Source organism: Nyctereutes procyonoides, unplaced genomic scaffold (genome assembly GCF_905146905.1).
Source record: "Nyctereutes procyonoides isolate TBG_1078 unplaced genomic scaffold, NYPRO_anot_genome, whole genome shotgun sequence".
Lineage (NCBI taxonomy): Eukaryota > Metazoa > Chordata > Mammalia > Carnivora > Canidae > Nyctereutes > Nyctereutes procyonoides.
The window spans coordinates 30627071-30645584 of record NW_026575120.1 but is presented as its reverse complement, the minus strand read 5'-3'; the positions used below and the strand labels follow the sequence as shown (position 1 = coordinate 30645584).

The window sequence follows — 18514 nt, the reverse complement described above, 5'->3', positions numbered from 1 at the left end:
TAAACAAAGGGAGGAACTTAGACATTTTACCCTACTGAGAACTATCACAACATTTTGGTTATAGCCAGCCATCATTTTATATTGATTTATAATCTCCTTTTTCCCTCCACTCAGTATTTTATGAGCTTTTTTTCTTCATTAAGTAATATTTTTAATGGCTCTATACGTTTTGTCACTTTTGGAACACCATAATTTAGTTAGCCTACCCATTTTTGGAAATTTAGATCATTTCCAGTTTTTCACAATACAAATAAAAATCAGTAATCCTTTGGTGGTTGATTATTTTCACTTATTCTAAAAAGCAGGAAGTATTAATTGGATTCTTGTTTTCATAAGGGTTATATTCTAATAGAAATGACAACATATGTATTTATAAAACAGGAAATGTTAAATTGGATGGTACAGACCATATGTCAACTCACTTTTTCTGTAAAGGGTCAGATAGTAAGTATTTCAGGCTTTGCAAGCCAGATCCTCTCTGATGCAACTACTCATTCCTGCCATTATAATACAAAAGCAGCCAGAGACTGCAAGTGAATGGCCATTGGTATGTCGCATTAAAGCTTTATAAAAACAGGTCAGATTTTGCCTCCATTTTCACATCCCAAATATAAATCATAAGAGGTAAGAGAAAAAGGGGGATCAAGCCTTTCACTGGACTTTGCAGATAAGGATGTATTTCGTTAGAAATAAGTGGAGGAGGGCTTTTCAGGCAAGGCCCACACTAGGAGGGGGTAAAGAATAAGGACAATGTCCTGGATATAAGCAAGGGAGGAGGCTGATGGCAAATACAGTCAAGTAGAGAGAGTAGACCATATTGTTAATGACCTTGAAAATGAAATTGCAGTGTTAGAGTGGTTGGATTAAGCAATCAGTAACCATTTTAAGTTACTGAGAAAAGTGATCTGAAGATGTTGATATTTAGAAAAGTTTGTATGGCAGTGATTTATAAGGTATGTTGGAAGATGGGACAGTTTGGTGTTTTAAGAAACTAGGTGGTTTCTAATGAACCAATTTACCCTTCAAAAATGAAGATTTAAAGTTCTAATTAAATTTCAGACTTAGAATTTTCTTATTTCTAGGTGGTACTGTTAATAAATAGTGTGTGGACTTGATCTGTTCACAGTTTGAAAACAAAAATCCAGTTATTTCTTTGATACCTAGCCTGGTTGTCTGCAAACCACTGCTTTCATTTTTCACTGTGAGACCCTAGGGATTCTTGAGGGGTATCTCAGGGGTTATGAGTCTGGAGTGATTTTTCTAGCTGCCCTCTGCCCTCATTTCAGCCATGTTTGAAATAGGGAATTTGTGGCTAACGCAAACTATGAAGTGATGGCTTTCAGACTTTTACTCAGAACCTTTATTTGAACAGAATTTTGTGGCAATCCTAGGTGTAAAATAGAAAAGATGCCATAGCTCCTCACACTTTTTTTTTTGAAAACCCATCCAGAGGACATGTGATGGCATCCCTGGGGCAAGTTTCTGAGCTTTCTTGAAGTTGTCAGTCTGTCCATAATATTGGTGCTACTTTGCTAGATTCTTGGAGACTAGTGGTAGACAAAAGATAATCTGACTGTAACACAACCTGAGGTACTGGTAACTAAGTACTATGCAGAAAATATGATAGTACTGGGATGTGATGTATAGGGAGTGTTGGATGTGTTGAGAAATGATATTAGAAGCTGGAATGATGAAGAGGAGGCAGCCATGCTAAGACGTGAGAAAAACCATGAAAAAATCAAAGTGCAAACAAAGATCCTGAGACCAAAGTGGTAAGTTTCAGGGAAAGGCTCATGTGGTGGCAGCTAGTGGGAGAGGTGAAGAGTGGAAGATGAGGCTGAGAAGTAGATGGGACCAGATGGCCAAAGGGAGTGACATATTGAGAAACGGAAAACCAGACCTTCCTTTGACACTATTTGAAATTAAAAATAAGTATAACTGAAATAAAATTATAGTACTAAAAATATTTTAGGGGAAAAATATTAAAACTCTGGAAGTTTGCCTGCTGCAAACTTTGTAATGGAATGTCGGTCACAATGTGGATTAACTTTTGTTTTTCATAATTAAGCCTGTATTGTATTTACTTTCCATTTTGATCACTTCATCTCGAGAACTTTTCCCTGATTTTAAAACAGCTGCTATGTAGTAGTTGGAGAAAAAAAGTCATGAGATTGGTTTCAAATACAGGTTATAGCTTTATGTAATACATTTTTTAAACTTTCCTAGAAGATTTACATGATTATATCTTTAATTATCTTTGTTTTTTTGTTTTGTTTTGTTTTGTTTTTTTTCCTCTAGGGAAGATTTATTAGTCATACTCTTAAAAAAAACAAGAAAAATTGAACTTTTCATGCAAGGAGAGGACTAGTTTTTTCTTTTTTTCTTTTTTGTTTTTTTGGTGATGACTTAGAGCTGTAGAATGTCTTTTTTTTTTTTATTGGAGTTCGATTTGTCAACATATAACACCCAGTGCTCAGCCCATCACCCACTGAGCTCACTCCCCTCAGTGCCCATCACCCAGTCACCCCATTCCCCCGCCCACTCCCCTTCCACTTTAATTATCTTTGTATATTTATTATCATCATACAGGATATACTTTTTCTTTTAATAAGTAATTCAATTAAAAATATGAATAAGATTGATTTTTTTTAAGCGGATATATATCGACTTTGTACCTGATTTTTTTTAAGATTTTATTTATTTATTTAGTTTTTTTAAGTATTTATTTATTTATTCATTCAGAGAGAGCGAGAGAGAGGCAGAGACACAGGCAGAGGGAGAAGCAGGCTCCATGCAGGGAGCCCGATGTGGGGCTCGATCCCAGGTCTCCAGGATCACACCCCGGGCTGCAGGCGGCGCTAAACCGCTGTGCCACCGGGGCTGCCCAAGATTTTATTTATTTACTCATGAGAGACAGAGAAAGGCAGAGACACAGGCAGAGGGAGAAGTAGGCTCCATACAGGGAGCCCAACTTGGGACTCGATCCTGGGTTTCCAGGATCATGCTCTGGACCGAAGGCAGTGCTAAACTGCTGAGCCACCTGGGCTGCCCCTGATTTTTTTTTTTTAAGCCAGATTTCCCTTATATCTCAATAAAGGATGAAAACGATTTATTAGCAGAATAAATATAGGATATTGGTTCTCTTATAGTCTTATAATTCATCTTGATTTCTTTAAGAATAGCTAATTTGTCCTTTTTCTATTACCATTGTTATCTTAGTATACATACATAGAATGTGTGGATTGGGTCCTTAAGTTCACTGGCCTGGACCCATTGGTTGGTGGGCCTTTGGGTATAAACGGGAATGGAGGGATTTTTTTTCTTTTATGTATGAGGTGTAATTACTCAGTTACCAAACTTTTTTATTGGAGTGTTTTAAATATTTTCTTTTTTAATCCTTTTAGCCAAGAAAACCATGTGGGAAAGGCTGACAGCCCCTGAAGATGTATTTAGTAAATTACAGCGAGAAAACATAGCCATCATTGAGAGCTATGGCGCTGCCCTCATGGAAGTGGTCTGTCGAGATGCTTGTGATGGTCACGAGATTGGAAGGGTATAGTAACTCCAATTAGTATAATAATTGAATTAAAATTTTGGCTTTTAAGGTATAAACTGAATTAGCTTTTCAAATTCATGTTGCGTTTTGAGAATTACTTTCTGTAATATAAGTGTAGTTCCTTATTTGCTATGATTTGGAACTTCTATTATATTTATTCGTGTTTTGTTTAATTCTATTTAGAATCTCAGTTTGTTCAGAATTTCCCTCAGAATAATTTTTCTGCTGATGGTGAGGTTGGCCTTACAGTGGTAGAAATGCTGCTTAATGAAGATCTTTGGTTAAGAGAATGCTGGATACATAGCTTTTATACTGAATATGTCTTTCTCTGTTTTCTGGAGGGGAATTTACATTTATATATCTTTAAAATACTGTGTCAGACTGGTGATAATGCAGTGAGAAGATGACTTCCTGCTACTGGAATATTTCATAGCATTTGAATCATACACAGCTGATCCTTGAACAACATGGGTTTGAACTGTGTGGGTCCACTTATATGCAGATTTGTTTTGACAGAGTACAGCACTGTAAATGTATTTTCTCTTCTTATGATTTTCTTAGTAACATTTTCTTTTCTCTAGATTACTTTATTGGAAGAATACAGTATATAGTACGTATAACATAGAAAATCTGTATTACTCTACTCTTTGTTACCAGAAGCCTTTTCTGGTCAACAGTACGCTGTTAATAATTAAGATTGTGGGGACTGTAAAGTTACATGTGGATTTTCCACTGCTCCTTACCCCCGTGTTGTTCCAAGGTCAGCTGTATTTGAAGACCATGGGAAACAGGAGTTTAAGAAATAGGATAAAATATAAACTGTGTAGTAAGTTCTCAGTTATGTTAAAAAAAGTTTAAGTGTTTTTATGCATTGAAAAAATACTGGGAGGAGAGAGACCAAAATGGATTAACAGTGTTATCAGACCTCATATTTTCTGTATGCTTTTCTAGGTTTCCTGTAATGAGCATGTGAAACTTCACAATTAGGAAAAGAAAAGGAAAAACTATTTTAAAGAAGTCCCTTTCCTCCTTTTACTAATAAATCGAGATTCTGTATACATAGCTCTTAGTTTCTCAGAAAAACAAAATAAGTAAATGTTATTGCAAGCCACCATTCCCCTTGTCAGAAAAATCCTAAGTATTTTCATATAAAGGCAGTTTCTGTCAGTGATTTTGGTAGCTGTCTCTATGTTTTGAACTTTGGTTTTGTTCTTCCTTCAGATGCTGGCACTGGCTCTACTTGATCGGATTGTCTCCGTAGATAAGCAGCAGCAGTGGCTTTTGTATCTTTCTAACAGTGGCTATTTGAAGGTGCTTGTGGACAGCTTGGTAGAAGATGACCATACTTTGCAGAGCTTACTAACTCCACAACCTCCCCTTTTAAAAGCTCTTTATACATACGAATCCAAAATGGTAAGGCTTTGTATTCATTACAAGTTAGAGCAGCAGCTCAGTTCCTCTTAGAGCTGTAGATATGTTAAAGAATATTAATGTGGCCAGCATTTTGGATATTTCTATCGTGTAAGCTGTAATCATCTTAGGGAGTTTTAAATTTGGAACATGTGTTAGAAACGTGTCTTCTAAGCATACCAAAGTTGAGTTGAAGTGATCCTGAGAGGGTTGGTAAGTTAACGGAACTGCTACTTACTCAGGTTGCTAATGGTGGCAAATGCAAATGATAGGACATTCAGTCTTCTGAGGACAGCAGTGGACAAAATTGTCTCTTCACAAGAAATTCAGACTGTATTAGTTGCTCGTTAACACAGAATTTTTCAATATAATATATAATCTATCATTTCCTTTCCTCCAAATGTGTTTTTTCTGTTACCTCTTGATTGAAAATACTACATTGTCACAATAATTGGAACCTTGAAATCTTAGATTTCTTACTAACTTCTTTTCCCTCCTTTGTTTATTCAGTAAGTATTTATTAAATACCTATTATATGCCAGGCATGGCACTAGGTACTAGAGGCAAGGTGTAGGCAAAACAATCTTCCCTGCCCTCCATATGCCCACATGATGATAAGAGAAACTACAGTTGAGTTGAATACTTATTTCATGGAAGGCATTGTGTGCAGCACTTCAGATATGTGGTGCCAATCTTCAGAGTATATGAGAAACAGAGTATAATGTGCCCCTGCGTAGCTAGCTCAGAATTTCTCTTCAGTATGATTTTTTTTTTAAGATTTTTTTTTTAATTTATTCATGAGAGACACAGAGTGAGAGAGAGAGAGAGAGGCAGAGACAGGCAGAGGGAGAAGCAGGTCCCACGCAGGGAGGCCAATGTGGGACTTGATCCCAGGACTCCAGGATTATGCCCTGGGCTGAAGGCAGGTGCTCAACCGCTGAGCCACCCAGGGATCCCCTCTCTTCAGTATGATTAAAGATCAGAAATGTACTGTGAGAGAGTCTCATTTTTATCTGAGGCCCTTGGATATGATTTCTGTACTGACGATTTTCCTTTTGTAATTTCTTAGGCATTTCTTACAAGAGTGGCTAAGATACAGCAGGGTGCATTAGAGCTGCTGAGGTCTGGGGTGATAGTGAGACTGGCACAATGTCAGGTGTATGACATGCGCCCAGAGATGGACCCACAGGGGTAAGTGTCCATATACACTGGTGTTGCTTCCTTACTAGTTCCTCACTGTAAAGGATCAGTGAGGAAAAAAGAAGTTCCAAACATAATTTTGCCATTGGTTTATCATGCTGTTTGAGCAATACTCTCTTTCCTCTTGATGACTCTCTTTTGGGTCCTACATTCCTGCCATTTACTAATGAATGGAAGTTGCTAGTCAGGGTAAAAGTAGGAAAGACCTAATGCTTTCCATTTTAGAGCAGTAATGTAAGAAGGAAATAGAACATTTTGTTAGTTAATGTTTTTCTTCCCAACTTTAGTGTTCTGTTCAAGAGAATATATATTTTTAGGGGCGCCTGAGTGGCTTAGTCGGTTGAGTGTCCAGCTTTTGATTTTGGTTGGGGTCATGATCTCAGGGTCATAAAATCAAGCCCCTTGTTGGGCTCTGAGCTCAGTGTGGAGTCTTACCAACTACTTGCACATTTGAAATCTTTTAGTCAAATTATTTTAAGTTTCAAGCTTTTTAACAGATTCCTTGGTTCAGTTCAAATTTGGGTGGTTGATTTTTTTTTTTTCCTTGTCTACCTGGTTGCAACATTGTTAACCTACCTTCTTAGCAGTAAATAACACTTAGGTCAGTTTCCCTAAGTTTCTTCAAAAGATCCATTGCCAAAGTGAATATTTGAGTGTTTCAGGATTAACTGATTAACAGGATTAATTTTACCTCCAGAAAAGAATTTTTTTTTTTAAATATTACTCTCTAAAATTTTAAACATGAGAGTTATTATTTTCCCTTAGGTAAAGAGAGGATTGAGTTAATTACATTCCTCAGCCCTTCGTGTATAATCACTTTGTGCAAAGCCTTTCTCTTATGAATCTCCATATTTTGTATCCATTCCCTTCTTGACAGGCAATTATTTTCTTTTGTCTAAAAATTTAAATATAAACATTTACAGTAAATGATAGTTTATTAATACCTAATCTTTAATTTTTTTAAATCTTAATTTTTTTCTTTAATATAACAGGCAATGTTGACTCCTTTCTGGCTTTGCATATAGGAGAGGGAAATTTAGAGAAAATAACTTTTGTTTTTACCTGTTTCTTTTTTATAGTTTTTATGGCCCACAGAAGCATTTAGAGTAGAATAAATATATTGAATAAATTCCAAGCATTGTCTTCAAATTATGCAGATTTTCTTTACTAAGATTTTTCGGAATTGAAATAACTGTTTTTGTTGATGTGGGACACAGAATTTTCCTTAGTAGCTTTTTTTTTTTTTTTTAAGATTTTATTTATTCATGAGAGACACAGAGAGAGGCAGAGACATAGGCAGAAGGAGAAGCAGGCTCCATTCAAGGAGCCCGATGTGGGACCCAATCCCTGATCCTGGGATCAGGCCGTAAGCCAAAGGCAGATGCTCAACTGCTGAGCCACCCAGGCGTCCCTTCTTAGTAGCTTCATATCTTAATCAGGCACCTGTGACTATTTGCCATGGGGATGGTTAGTGTCCATTAACTCTTGGACTGTCGCTCTCTCTTTGTTGGGTGGGAATGAATGAAGCATGTTCGGCATGAGAGACCCGCCAGTGTTCATCCCTGCCCCCGTGGACCGCTACCGGCAGATTCTGCTCCCGGCTCTCCGCTTGTGCCAGGTCATCCTCACATCCAGCACTGCCCAGCACTTACAGGCAGCAGGGCAGGTAAGAAGAGTCCATAGTGTGGAAGAGTCCTAGTGCAGAGTCCTCATTTTCCCTTGTAGAAACCCAAGGCTTAGACCACATCTGTGATTTTACCTTAGCTGTACTGTTTGTGGCAAACCTGGGCACCAAAAGCCAGTCCCTTGTACTTTGCTGTGGGCTTCATTGGCCCATTCTTGACTTTTACTTGAATGAAACCCTATAGCAAAGAATAGATAGAATAGTGAGATGGAAAGCAAGATCTCTAAATCTGTTCTGCAAAAGAAAGCAGTTATCATGATAGGAATAAACTGGCTTCCAAGATGTAATTTAACCAGGGCTTTATTGAGAGGCCATACACTATGTTAGGCCCTGCAGAACCTATGAAAGATAGGTGATAATGGCCCATTGGGTTGTGATGTTTAGAGCATGAAGTAATTGAAATAAGTGAATTTTCTAAAAGAAGGAAATAAGTTTTTTCATTGAGCACCAGAAATTTTATTTTCATCGCTTTTCAATGAAACCTTCAAAAACCTTCACTCATTAGATATCATTATGACTCCACAGTTTTTTATTGTATTACTCTGTTATTGTGACAGCTTCAGGAACTGTGTCCTAATACCTTACAGTGATTTTAGGTGCTCTTCCTGCCATCAGTCTTCAGGCATATGACACCAAGATAGAATGCTGTTGTTTCTAACATGGCACCTTGTTTTATACTGCGTTAGTACATCCTAACACTTTCATATGTGGACTTTGAGTCAGTTCTAATGCCACTCTTGTACTGCCTATAGCAGAATTCCCCCAAGGAGCTTGTTTTAAAAATATAGATTACTTAGGGGTGTCTGGGTGGCTCAGTTGGTTAAGCATCTGACTCCTGATCTCAGCTCAGGTTTGAATCTCAGAGTCATGAGTTCAGTCCCTGCGTTGGGCTCCATGCTCAGAGTTCCACATCTGACAATTATGGGCTAAAGGCCAGGAGTCTGAATTAAAAATAAAAGGGGACACAGTTTCTGAGTGATTCCAATGTTTGGCTTGTTTTGGCAAAGTCTCAACCTTCAAGGCATTTGTGATTTGGTGAGGAGACATCACATGTGAAATAATTGTATTTCTCCATGAAAGTACGCTAGAAAATGCCAGGGTGGAAGGGCAGAGTTTGGAGGTCAGGATTTTTATCTCGTTGGTATTTATCATATCAAAAGGAGAATTTAGCAAAAGCTTTTATGTGATTGTCCCCACGTCAGGCTAGCCAGATTTTCCTAGAACAACTTAAATTCAGTAAGTCATTTTTATGCCCACTCATTTTAAACTCCTGTTCTAGTTTCACTTGGACAAAAATAAAATAAAAGGAGGGTCAAGTAATGGTTTTCATACAGTAGTTTTAAGGTATATTATACCTTTCTACCCTAGCCTCTAAATATAGTAATTTCTAAAATTTGAAATCATCTTTAGCTTTCTTAGGAATTTTAGGTAAATGTTTGCTTCTTGAAGAAATAAACTATATAAACGCAAAAGACAGTTGCTTATACTACATTCAGTGTGATTCATTACATCAAATTTTGTGCTTCATTATTATTGACAAGGTAAGTTTCAGATGTAGAATACAATTTGCTACTCTTGACCTCTGTTTTTTTCCGTTTTCCCTCCTTTTCATCGACTCAGGTGTTGCAGTTTCTCATTTCACATTCTGATACCATACAAGCAATCCTGCGCTGTCAGGATGTGAGTGCTGGGTCTTTGCAGGAACTGGCTCTGCTGACGGGAATTATAAGTAAAGCAGCACTTCCTGGTGAGTTGATTATGTTGAATGGACTTTGAATAATTCTTTACAGATTGACGTACACTTAATAGAATGAGGTTTTTACAGCTTTGCAGTACATATGACTTACTTGAAATTAACAAGGTTAACTGCTTTTTTTTTAATTAGTAAGTATATATATGTATGACATACAAAAAAATTCAATGAGTTCAAGAAAATAATACTCAAAACCTCACTACCTAGAAATTACCTAGTGCTTTTTTTAGTGTTTGTGCTGCCAAAGCAAGCATGAAATCACCAGAAGTTAACATTTGGTGAGTAGCTTTTCGGATGTTGTTTTCTGTATATGCACACACAGGAGAGTTGGAGACATACTGAGGTGAATTATGAGAACGAGATTACCTTTTACATGCAGTTTTAGAAAACTACTTAATTTTACATGAACTTAACAGATTAAAAAATTAATTGAAGAGAAATCAGCTTGCTGAATTCCAGACATATGTTTCTTCACTGCAAGAGCATAAGAATTATTAGTTCCTAAATGATCGCTGTGATTAAGAAGGAAAAAAAAGATTATGAATCATTATTAACATATTTTGGTTACTTTTTTGCATTTTGATTTCTTTAGTACATGTATATTTTAGACAGAATCAACTCCTGATGTGAGAGGTGAAGTCATGTGTTCTTTTATACTTTTTATTCCACTTTTAGATTAATTTTGCTTATGTTATTTTTACTTTGTCAAGTTTTATTTGCATTCAGTCCTGCATCCATGAAACCCTCAGTTACTTAGTTTTACTTGTATATTTTTACATGCATTCATTGAAAGACAGCAGTACCTTTTTTCTCCCATGGCTTCACCAGTCCTAGTTCTTCCTTTTGATTTATCTCTTGGTTTTATTATTTTATTTTTTAAGATTTTTTTATTTATTTGAAAGGAGAGAGAGCGAGAGAGAGTGCGCACGCATGCACCCTTGTGAGCAGCAGGAGGGGCAGAGGGAGGGAGAGAAGGACAAGTAGACTCTGTGCTGAGCACAGAGCCCAGTGCCAGGCTAGGCCTTAGGACCCTGAGTTGAACACTTAACCAACTGAGCCACACAGGTGTCCCCATTTCTTGCTATTTTTGATTTATACTGTGGTCCCGTCCCCTAAGAAAAAGTATATTGTAGTCCCTGAGTTCCCTAATGTTTATGAACATTTAAAGGTTGCTTCTAGTCTTAAACAATGGCATAGCTGATTATGATTTCCCTCAGAACTTGTAGCTCATGATAATAGCTCATATTTATTTATTTATTTATTTATTTATTTATTTATTTATTTATTTATTTATTTATGATAGTCACAGAGAGAGAGAGAGAGACAGAGACACAGGCAGAGGGAGAAGCAGGCTCCATGCACCGGGAGCCCGACGTGGGATTCGATCCCGGGTCTCCAGGATCACGCCCTGGGCCAAAGGCAGGCGCCAAACCACTGTGCCACCCAGGGATCCCATAGCTCATATTTATTAAGCATAGTGTACCAAGTACTTATTTTAAACACTTAACATATTTATTTAATTCTCACAACAGTCTTATGAGGTAGAACTATAATTTTCCCCCTTCTACAGATGAGGGAACTGAAGCACAGAGAGGTTGCCTTGTCCAAAGTCACATAGATAATACTGGTAGTGTAGTTTCCCAGCCAGTATGGCTTCTGAGCCTGTGCAGTTAACTCGTAGGCTATACTACCTCCATTTTTATGTTGCTACAGAGAGATCTAAGGCCAGCCCATGATTCCACCCCACCAACCCCAATATGTTTTCCTCCCCAGGGCTGTCAGTGCTTGAGTCCTTCATATTGGGAGTGTTTGGCAGGGCTGAGTGCAGTGCCTGTTGAAGCACTTGGATCCTGTGCTGCTTCAGAGGAGAGCACAGCCTCTACTCCATCCAGTCGTGGTTTATCTCAGTCCTGAAGGCTTAGCTCTGCTCATTTCCCCAACTCATTCCAGTGTTTTTAGATGATACCAGTCAGGCCCTCCTTCTTACCTCTCCTTAAGGTCCCATGATGCTTTGTAGTGGCTCTCCTTTTCTCGGTTTTCCCTTGATTTCTTGAGGCCTTACCCAGTTACTCTAAAAGGCTTCTCTGCAAATTGAAGAGTCTTTGGTTTATCTCATATATTTGCAAGAGTTTTGGTTTATCTTCTTTCCTTCACACTGCGTCTAAGAGTGGAATAAGGGCCATGAGCTGAAACATGCTGCTTACTTCACCAGGATTTTCTTTGTTTTTTTTTCCTTTGCCATCACCATTTTTCAGTATTTATGGCGTAAATCCTCCCACCTCTTTTGGTGAATGTCATTCATTTTGTAGGTTGATGACAGGAGGGACATTGTATGATGCTACTTCATTCTGCCATCTTCACCCAAAAGTGCTGAGAATAGGTATAAAGAGAATTTGCCTTTTATCAAATCCTCCGGTAAGGTGGTTTTATTCATGAAGTCTCCTGTCATTAATTTTTTTAAATGCCTAAAATTTTTGTATTTTGCTAATAGCATCATTTGACCAGCATATCAAGATTGTATTCAGCATATTAAGATTGTTTGTAGAAGAGCACAGGTGAACATGCTCATGATAAATTCAAACAAAATAAACAGAGTAATCAGCATATTAAGATTGTATTTAGAAAAGCAGTTTATTTTAACATGATCATGATAAATTCAAACAAAGGAACAGAGTAAAAGTACCATGACCAGCAGTTCCTGCTCTCTAAAAGGAATCAGTTATCAGTTTATTTTTCTAGAAATCTCTATGCATGTGGTGTAAAGTTGTCCCCTCCCTACACAAATGAAATCATACCATACACACTGCTTTGTGACTTTTTTCCAGATCTTTTCTAATCATCACATAGAGTTCCTACTTCATTCTTTTAAATTGGCTACATAATTTTCCACTTGTGAGGAGTTAACCAGATCTTTGTTGTTTACCCAGACCCCTGTAACATGTTGACTGTTTCCAGTCTTTTTTAAAATTTCCAATAGTATGGCATTTAGTAACAGTGTGTGTGTGTGTGTGTGTGTGTGTGTGTGTGTGTGTGTGTGTGTACATATGTGTTTTTATAGGTTTGAGCTGGTAGGCTTGGTAAATTCCTGACAGTTTTTGGTCAGAAAACATATACTTAAATTTTTTTAAAAGATAATGCCAAGTACCCTCCCAAATTTTTTAAACTTTTAGCAGTTTTAACTCCTATCAACCCTACTCTGTGCAGTTCAGCCCTTGATGACATATTGTTTTGTATTCTCCCATGATTTTACTGTATATTTTTTATCTTAAATGCTCCCATTAAACTACAAGCCCGTTTTTAGCTGTGTCCCCCATATTGCCTAGCCTTATACTGGTTATGTCTTACCTCTTCAAATACTGAAACAGCAGGTTAATTTTTTTCTGTGACCCACAAATATTCTGGAAAGTGTTTTGGAGTTGAGAGCGATCTAAGTGGTACACAGAGGACTCCGTTGACACTTAACAGAAGGGTCTCACAGAAACTGAGAATTGGTATATATTTTTTTAAGATTTTATTTTTAAGTAATCTCTATACCCAGTGTGGGGCTCCGTCTCACAACCTCAAGATCAAGAGTTTGCGTGCTCCACTGACTGAGCCAGCCAGGTGCTCCAACTAGTCTTTTTAAGTAGAGGCAGCAGGTGGGGATAAAAAAAGAACTGGGGAATAGCAACGCATGTTGCAGAGATCAGGAAGTTTGAGGACAGAGAGGAAAAGGTCTGAATTCCATGATAGTGTTAGGTACACGATCCAGCTTTCAAGGGGTAGGTTGGGAAAGAAGGGCTTAAAATTACAAGCAGCAAGTGTAGAAAAAATATTTCAAGAATTTGATATTAACCAGGTTTTTGTTTGTTTGGTTTTGGAGTATAAGGGAGAACTGAACATATTTTCAAATGATGAGGAAAAATCCTCTCTGGCAAGGTAGATTTTGGTAAAATGGAATAGAAGGTGATTCTGGGTACAGACTCCCAAAGGAGGTGGAGGTGGGAAGGGATGGAGTAATGAGGCACAGGTGAGTTATAGCAAGCCAGTATGTGCCAAATGGTAGGAGTATCTTCTGTAGGTTTGTGTGAGGTCATGGGCTGAGAAACCTACAAAGAGGAGGTCTTGTCATTATGAGGAGCAAAGGATAAGTAAGGTTCCAGTACATGCTCTGGAGCGTATGCTTAGAAATAAGGAATTAAATGGATTGCAAAAACAAAGTTAGGGTACTAAGACAGGTGCAGGTGGATCCTCAGCATGACTATAGCCTCAGAACAAAGGAAGAATGCCCTGTGGTTTTGCTTTGAGGGCTCCATAGAAATAAAGGGTGGGGTTTTTTCCTGGTATTAGAAGAAATTGATCAGTTTCAGAATTTTGTAATCTAAACAGAAGTTGAATGGGAGCTTTTCTGTGTATGTGCAAACTGTACTTTGCTTAAGGGAAAAGAAAAAAAATCAAATGGTATAGTACCTACAAGAGTTAAATGAGAAAAGAAATGTATTTCGTTATAAGGGTTTAATATCCTGAACTCTTTCACGAGAAAGTTATTTATTGTTGAGTTTAGAAAATTTTAACTTTTATGCTTATAAATAAAAGGATTTATCTCAAAAACTTCATTTAAAAATTTAAAAAATTTTTAAATGTATTTATTCATGAGAGACACAGAGGCAGAGAGATGTAGGCAGGGGGAGAAGCAGGCTCCCTGCGGGGAGCCCAGTGTGGGGCTCAATCCCAGGACCCAGGGATGACAACCTGAGACAAAGGCAGACGCTCAGCCACTGAGCTACCCAGTTGCCCCTATCTCAAAAACTTTAAGAAATACCCTTTAAAGTTATTAATTCAATCTAGATTTAGATTGCTTATAAATGAACATGTAATGGTATGTTTATAGTCTTTGCAAAGTTGTATTTCCCAAAACTCCTTCCCACAGACTCCTAAGTCTGTGTCCAGTTTTAGTAGAGTATAAAATGCTAGCATTACTCTTCTAATTTTTTTAATGTTTTTATTTTGTTGATTATAAAACTATATTTAAAAGCATTCCAAATTTTATAGGTATATTAAGTGAACTTGATGTTGATGTAAATGAAGGATCTCTAATGGAACTACAGGGACATATCGGAAGATTCCAGGTAACTGATTCTTATTTCTTTACAGAGTAGCTGTTCTAAGACTTAACAGCAAAATACAACAGTCCACTCACCCATGCTCTTGTTCTGCTTCCTAGATTTGGACAAAACCCTCTTGATGGTTTTTAATTGATTTTTTTTGGTATTTCGAAAAAATATGCTTGTTTTTGAATTTTAGGAATGATCTGTTGATTTTCCATCAAGGAGGATGAGAACTTAGATCTTTTTTTCTCCTTTTCTTCTGCCATATTATATGGACATTTCTCATGCCTCCCCTAAACTCAATATAATTATATCATAGTTTTGATTAGATCAGTATTGTTATTTATGATTAAGTTTGTGCAGCTCCATTATGTCATTCCATGTGATAGGTTACTTTTATATGCAACCTTGTATTTTCCTTAGAATGAGTAATTGTTTTTTTTTTTTACTTGCTTGGTTTTTATGTGCTTATTTCTAATTTATTCCCAAGCTCTCTTGCAGTTGTGTGATCTCCTTTTAATATATTCAGACATACTAGATAACTTGTCAACTAGATATTTATCACATTCTTTCTGGGAGCCTCATGGCCTGCTTTGATCTGAGCAGCTTCACTTTTGATTAGCTGCACAATATTAATTTATATATTAGAATTTATATTTCATTGTTTTTGATATAGTAGTTTTCTCTTTTTTTAAAGATTTTATTTATTTGAGAGAGAGAGAGAGAGCACAAGTGGGGGAGTAACAAAGGGAGAGGGAGAAACAGGTTTCCCACTGAGCAGGGAGCCCGAAGTGTGGCTCCACCCCAGGACCCTGAGCTGAAGGCAGACACTTAACTGACTGAGCCACCCAGAGGCCCCAGTACAGTAGTTTTCTTAACCAGTTCTCTTTTCATGAACTGTTTTTTCAAGTTTCCAAAATAAAACTGCTGTCATCAATTTTGTGTACACATTTTGGAGCTACAGGTTAGAAAACATAACTGGTCTCACTAGGCCCAAATATACATACAGAGTACATGTTGAGTCATTATCAAACAGCACTCCAGAAAGAGTTGCACTGTTACCAGCCGAACTCAGATACTCTTTTTATTTTTTTCTTCTTTTTTTGTCTTCTAATTTTTCTTGTTTGGTAGGGAGGAAAAGATTTTTTGAGGCTATTTCATAAGGTGACCTCTAGAAATGTGTTAGTGCATCTTGTATTGTCTGTAAGGGTAGCAAACAGCAGGTAATATTTTAAAAATAGATACAACTATTTTGGCAAAATACATTTATATTTTCTTATTTTTTTTTTAAGATTTTATTTATTTATTCATGAGAGACACAGAGAGAGAGGTAGAGACAGGCAGAGGGAGAAACAGGCTCCATGTAGGAAGCCCGATGAAGGACTTGATCCTGGGACTCTGGGATCATGCCCTGGGCCAACGGCAGACGCTCAACCGCTGAGCCACCCAGGCGTCCCATGTATTGTCTTCTTAATATGTTTTGGCTTACCAATCTTATTATGTAAACTAACATCAGTTTACATAAGCTGTTTTATATTATATCTATTTGTGTCTGTATGTGTATGTAGGTATGTGTGTGTGCCATGCCAGTTTTAAAGTACGTTTTTATGGTCCACTTTCTATGTGCAGAGCACTGTATTACTAATATAAATATGATTCATTCATTGTCTCAGATAATCTTGACCACAATCTGATAAGATAGTAATCACTATTTGTACCCTAGGAATGTGAGCGTTGAGACTTGTGGAGGTTAAGTAACCTGTTGCAGGTCTCATAACAAGAGGTCAGGTACCTCCTGTTGGAACCCATGTCTCTGATTTCAACCATTTAGACATATTGTGAAAAGCTTATTCTTTCCCTCCAAAAACCTTAGGAAGAACTGTATTGTCAGGGGAAAAGTACCAACATTTCAAGCAGATGACATTTTCATTTTATCTGCCAAGGCTCCCTGTGTGTTCCCACCCCCTTTCTGAAGTCCCAGAAGCAGCCCTCAGTGAAACAGCCTTTAAAGTTGAGCCTTCATAGGCAAAATTATGGATGTGCTTGTTACAAAGTGTCTTCTGTTTGTCATCTCATTTTGCTTCTCAGTGTTTATCAACTTGTGTTTATTTAATGGGTATCTACCCAGGAATTATTTGGTGTGAAACAGAATGTTCTTGGCTAATGCTTACAATGTAATGGGGATTAACTGGCTTAAAAGAAAAAAAACAGTGATGTTCTTTTAATGAGTTGACTGTCAAGCAAATAACATTTGCAAAAAGGTGAATTTTAATAGGGCTAACTTTATTTGCCTCAGTTGGAAGTAAGAAATTAGACCCTTTAAAAGGTGATTCCACTCCCGAATGAGGTTTTCTTTATGTCTCGCCAAGAGAGGTCACTGATTTTAGACCTAGTCAATTAGATATGAACAAAATCCCTTTCTCTTTCTTAGCGCCAGTGTTTAGGACTACTAAGCCGCTTTGGAGGCTCTGACAGACTACGCCAGTTTAAATTTCAAGATGAAAATGTGGAGGGAGATAGAGTGAGCAAGAAAGATGAACTCGAACTGGCCATGCAGCAGGTGAGAGGGGTGGGCATTGTATATCCGTTCTTGAACATGTGGTTTTATGTTTTTGGAAGCATATGATAAAGATACCAGATGTGAATGATTTTACACATTGATTTATAATGTTGTAATTTTAGAAATTGATTTAGTAACTTGGTTCTCCTTCAAATCTGGAGTTCCATGATATTTGGGCATTTGGGGAATTAATATTTTTGTTACTGTTTTTCCTTGTAGATCTGTGCCAATGTCATGGAATATTGCCAGTCACTCATGTTACAGAGCTCCCCCACATTCCAGCATGCCATGTGTCTCTTCACCCCGAGCCTGTCAGAAACCATTAACAGAGATGGACCTCGGCAAGGTGAGTGGACTTCTTTCTTGTTGTAATTGAGGATTAAGTTGCTGTGATTAAAACAAGCTCTAGATGGCTCCAGTGAAATGCAGCTCTTTTCTTTATGTGTAATTAGTGGGAAAATTTGTCAATGACTTTAAGAAAGATCAGTAAGGAGGTACTGGTGTCAGTCCTGTGGATAGGTTAGAGAGCTCAAGAGGACAGAGAAATTCAAGATTTTCTGAGGATAAATTTCAAAGAGCTTTGGGTTTGAATAGTATTTGAGACCCCAAAGAAAGGATCTAAGATGGGCAAGTAAACTAGCTGGGTGAAAAATGTACAAAACAGACGGTTTATGCGTGAGATCATGTTAAGCTGAAGGTAGTGTCTGAATTGGATCTCGTAGTATAGCTCCAAATTTCTGTATCACAGCAAAGTTAAGTGTGGATGCTAAGTAAACTGACATAGTCTGTGATTTCCTAAGGACCCAGTAGGCGAGATCTGGAATGTGAGGGTTGTGGGTTGATGAAAGCTGTTATCCCATGGGACCCTCAGAAGACAAAGTCTATTCGGATGTTAGTGGTGCTTGCTCTGTGATTTTTCTGCAAATCATTTTGTCACATTTTCATCTTCAAGATCTTATTTTCCCTGAAAATTGCTTAATCACATAAAAGATTTAGTAGGATGGTGTTATTAAAGTATATTAGTTTAACAGTATCTAACACTGTTTCATGTAAATGGTGCCAGGAACTAACAGCTCTATGCAACTCCATTATAAAGTGTCCAAGGGGGCTCTGTTCTTCCCCCTTGAATCAAACTTTTTTTAAGATTTTATTTATTTATTCATGAGAGACAGAGAGAGAGAGAGAGAGGCAGAGACACAGGCAGAGGGAGAAGCAGGCTCCATGCCAGGAGCCTGATATGGGACTTGATCCCGGGTCTCCAGGA

The 18514-nt window shown here is 37.5% G+C and overlaps 1 protein-coding gene across 2 annotated transcripts in view; it reads left to right on the top strand.

The window, feature by feature from the left end:
• NUP205 (nucleoporin 205) overlaps nucleotides 1–18514 on the top strand; it is a 78601-nt gene that overhangs the window by 54503 nt on the left and 5584 nt on the right. For both annotated transcript variants that reach the window (XM_055335329.1, XM_055335330.1), the window contains exons 31-38: nucleotides 3405–3553; nucleotides 4778–4969; nucleotides 6036–6157; nucleotides 7694–7832; nucleotides 9471–9597; nucleotides 14635–14711; nucleotides 17122–17250; nucleotides 17470–17596. In XM_055335329.1, coding sequence (XP_055191304.1) covers nucleotides 3405–3553; nucleotides 4778–4969; nucleotides 6036–6157; nucleotides 7694–7832; nucleotides 9471–9597; nucleotides 14635–14711; nucleotides 17122–17250; nucleotides 17470–17596 — 1062 coding nt within the window. The remainder of the gene's footprint in view (nucleotides 1–3404; nucleotides 3554–4777; nucleotides 4970–6035; nucleotides 6158–7693; nucleotides 7833–9470; nucleotides 9598–14634; nucleotides 14712–17121; nucleotides 17251–17469; nucleotides 17597–18514) is intronic.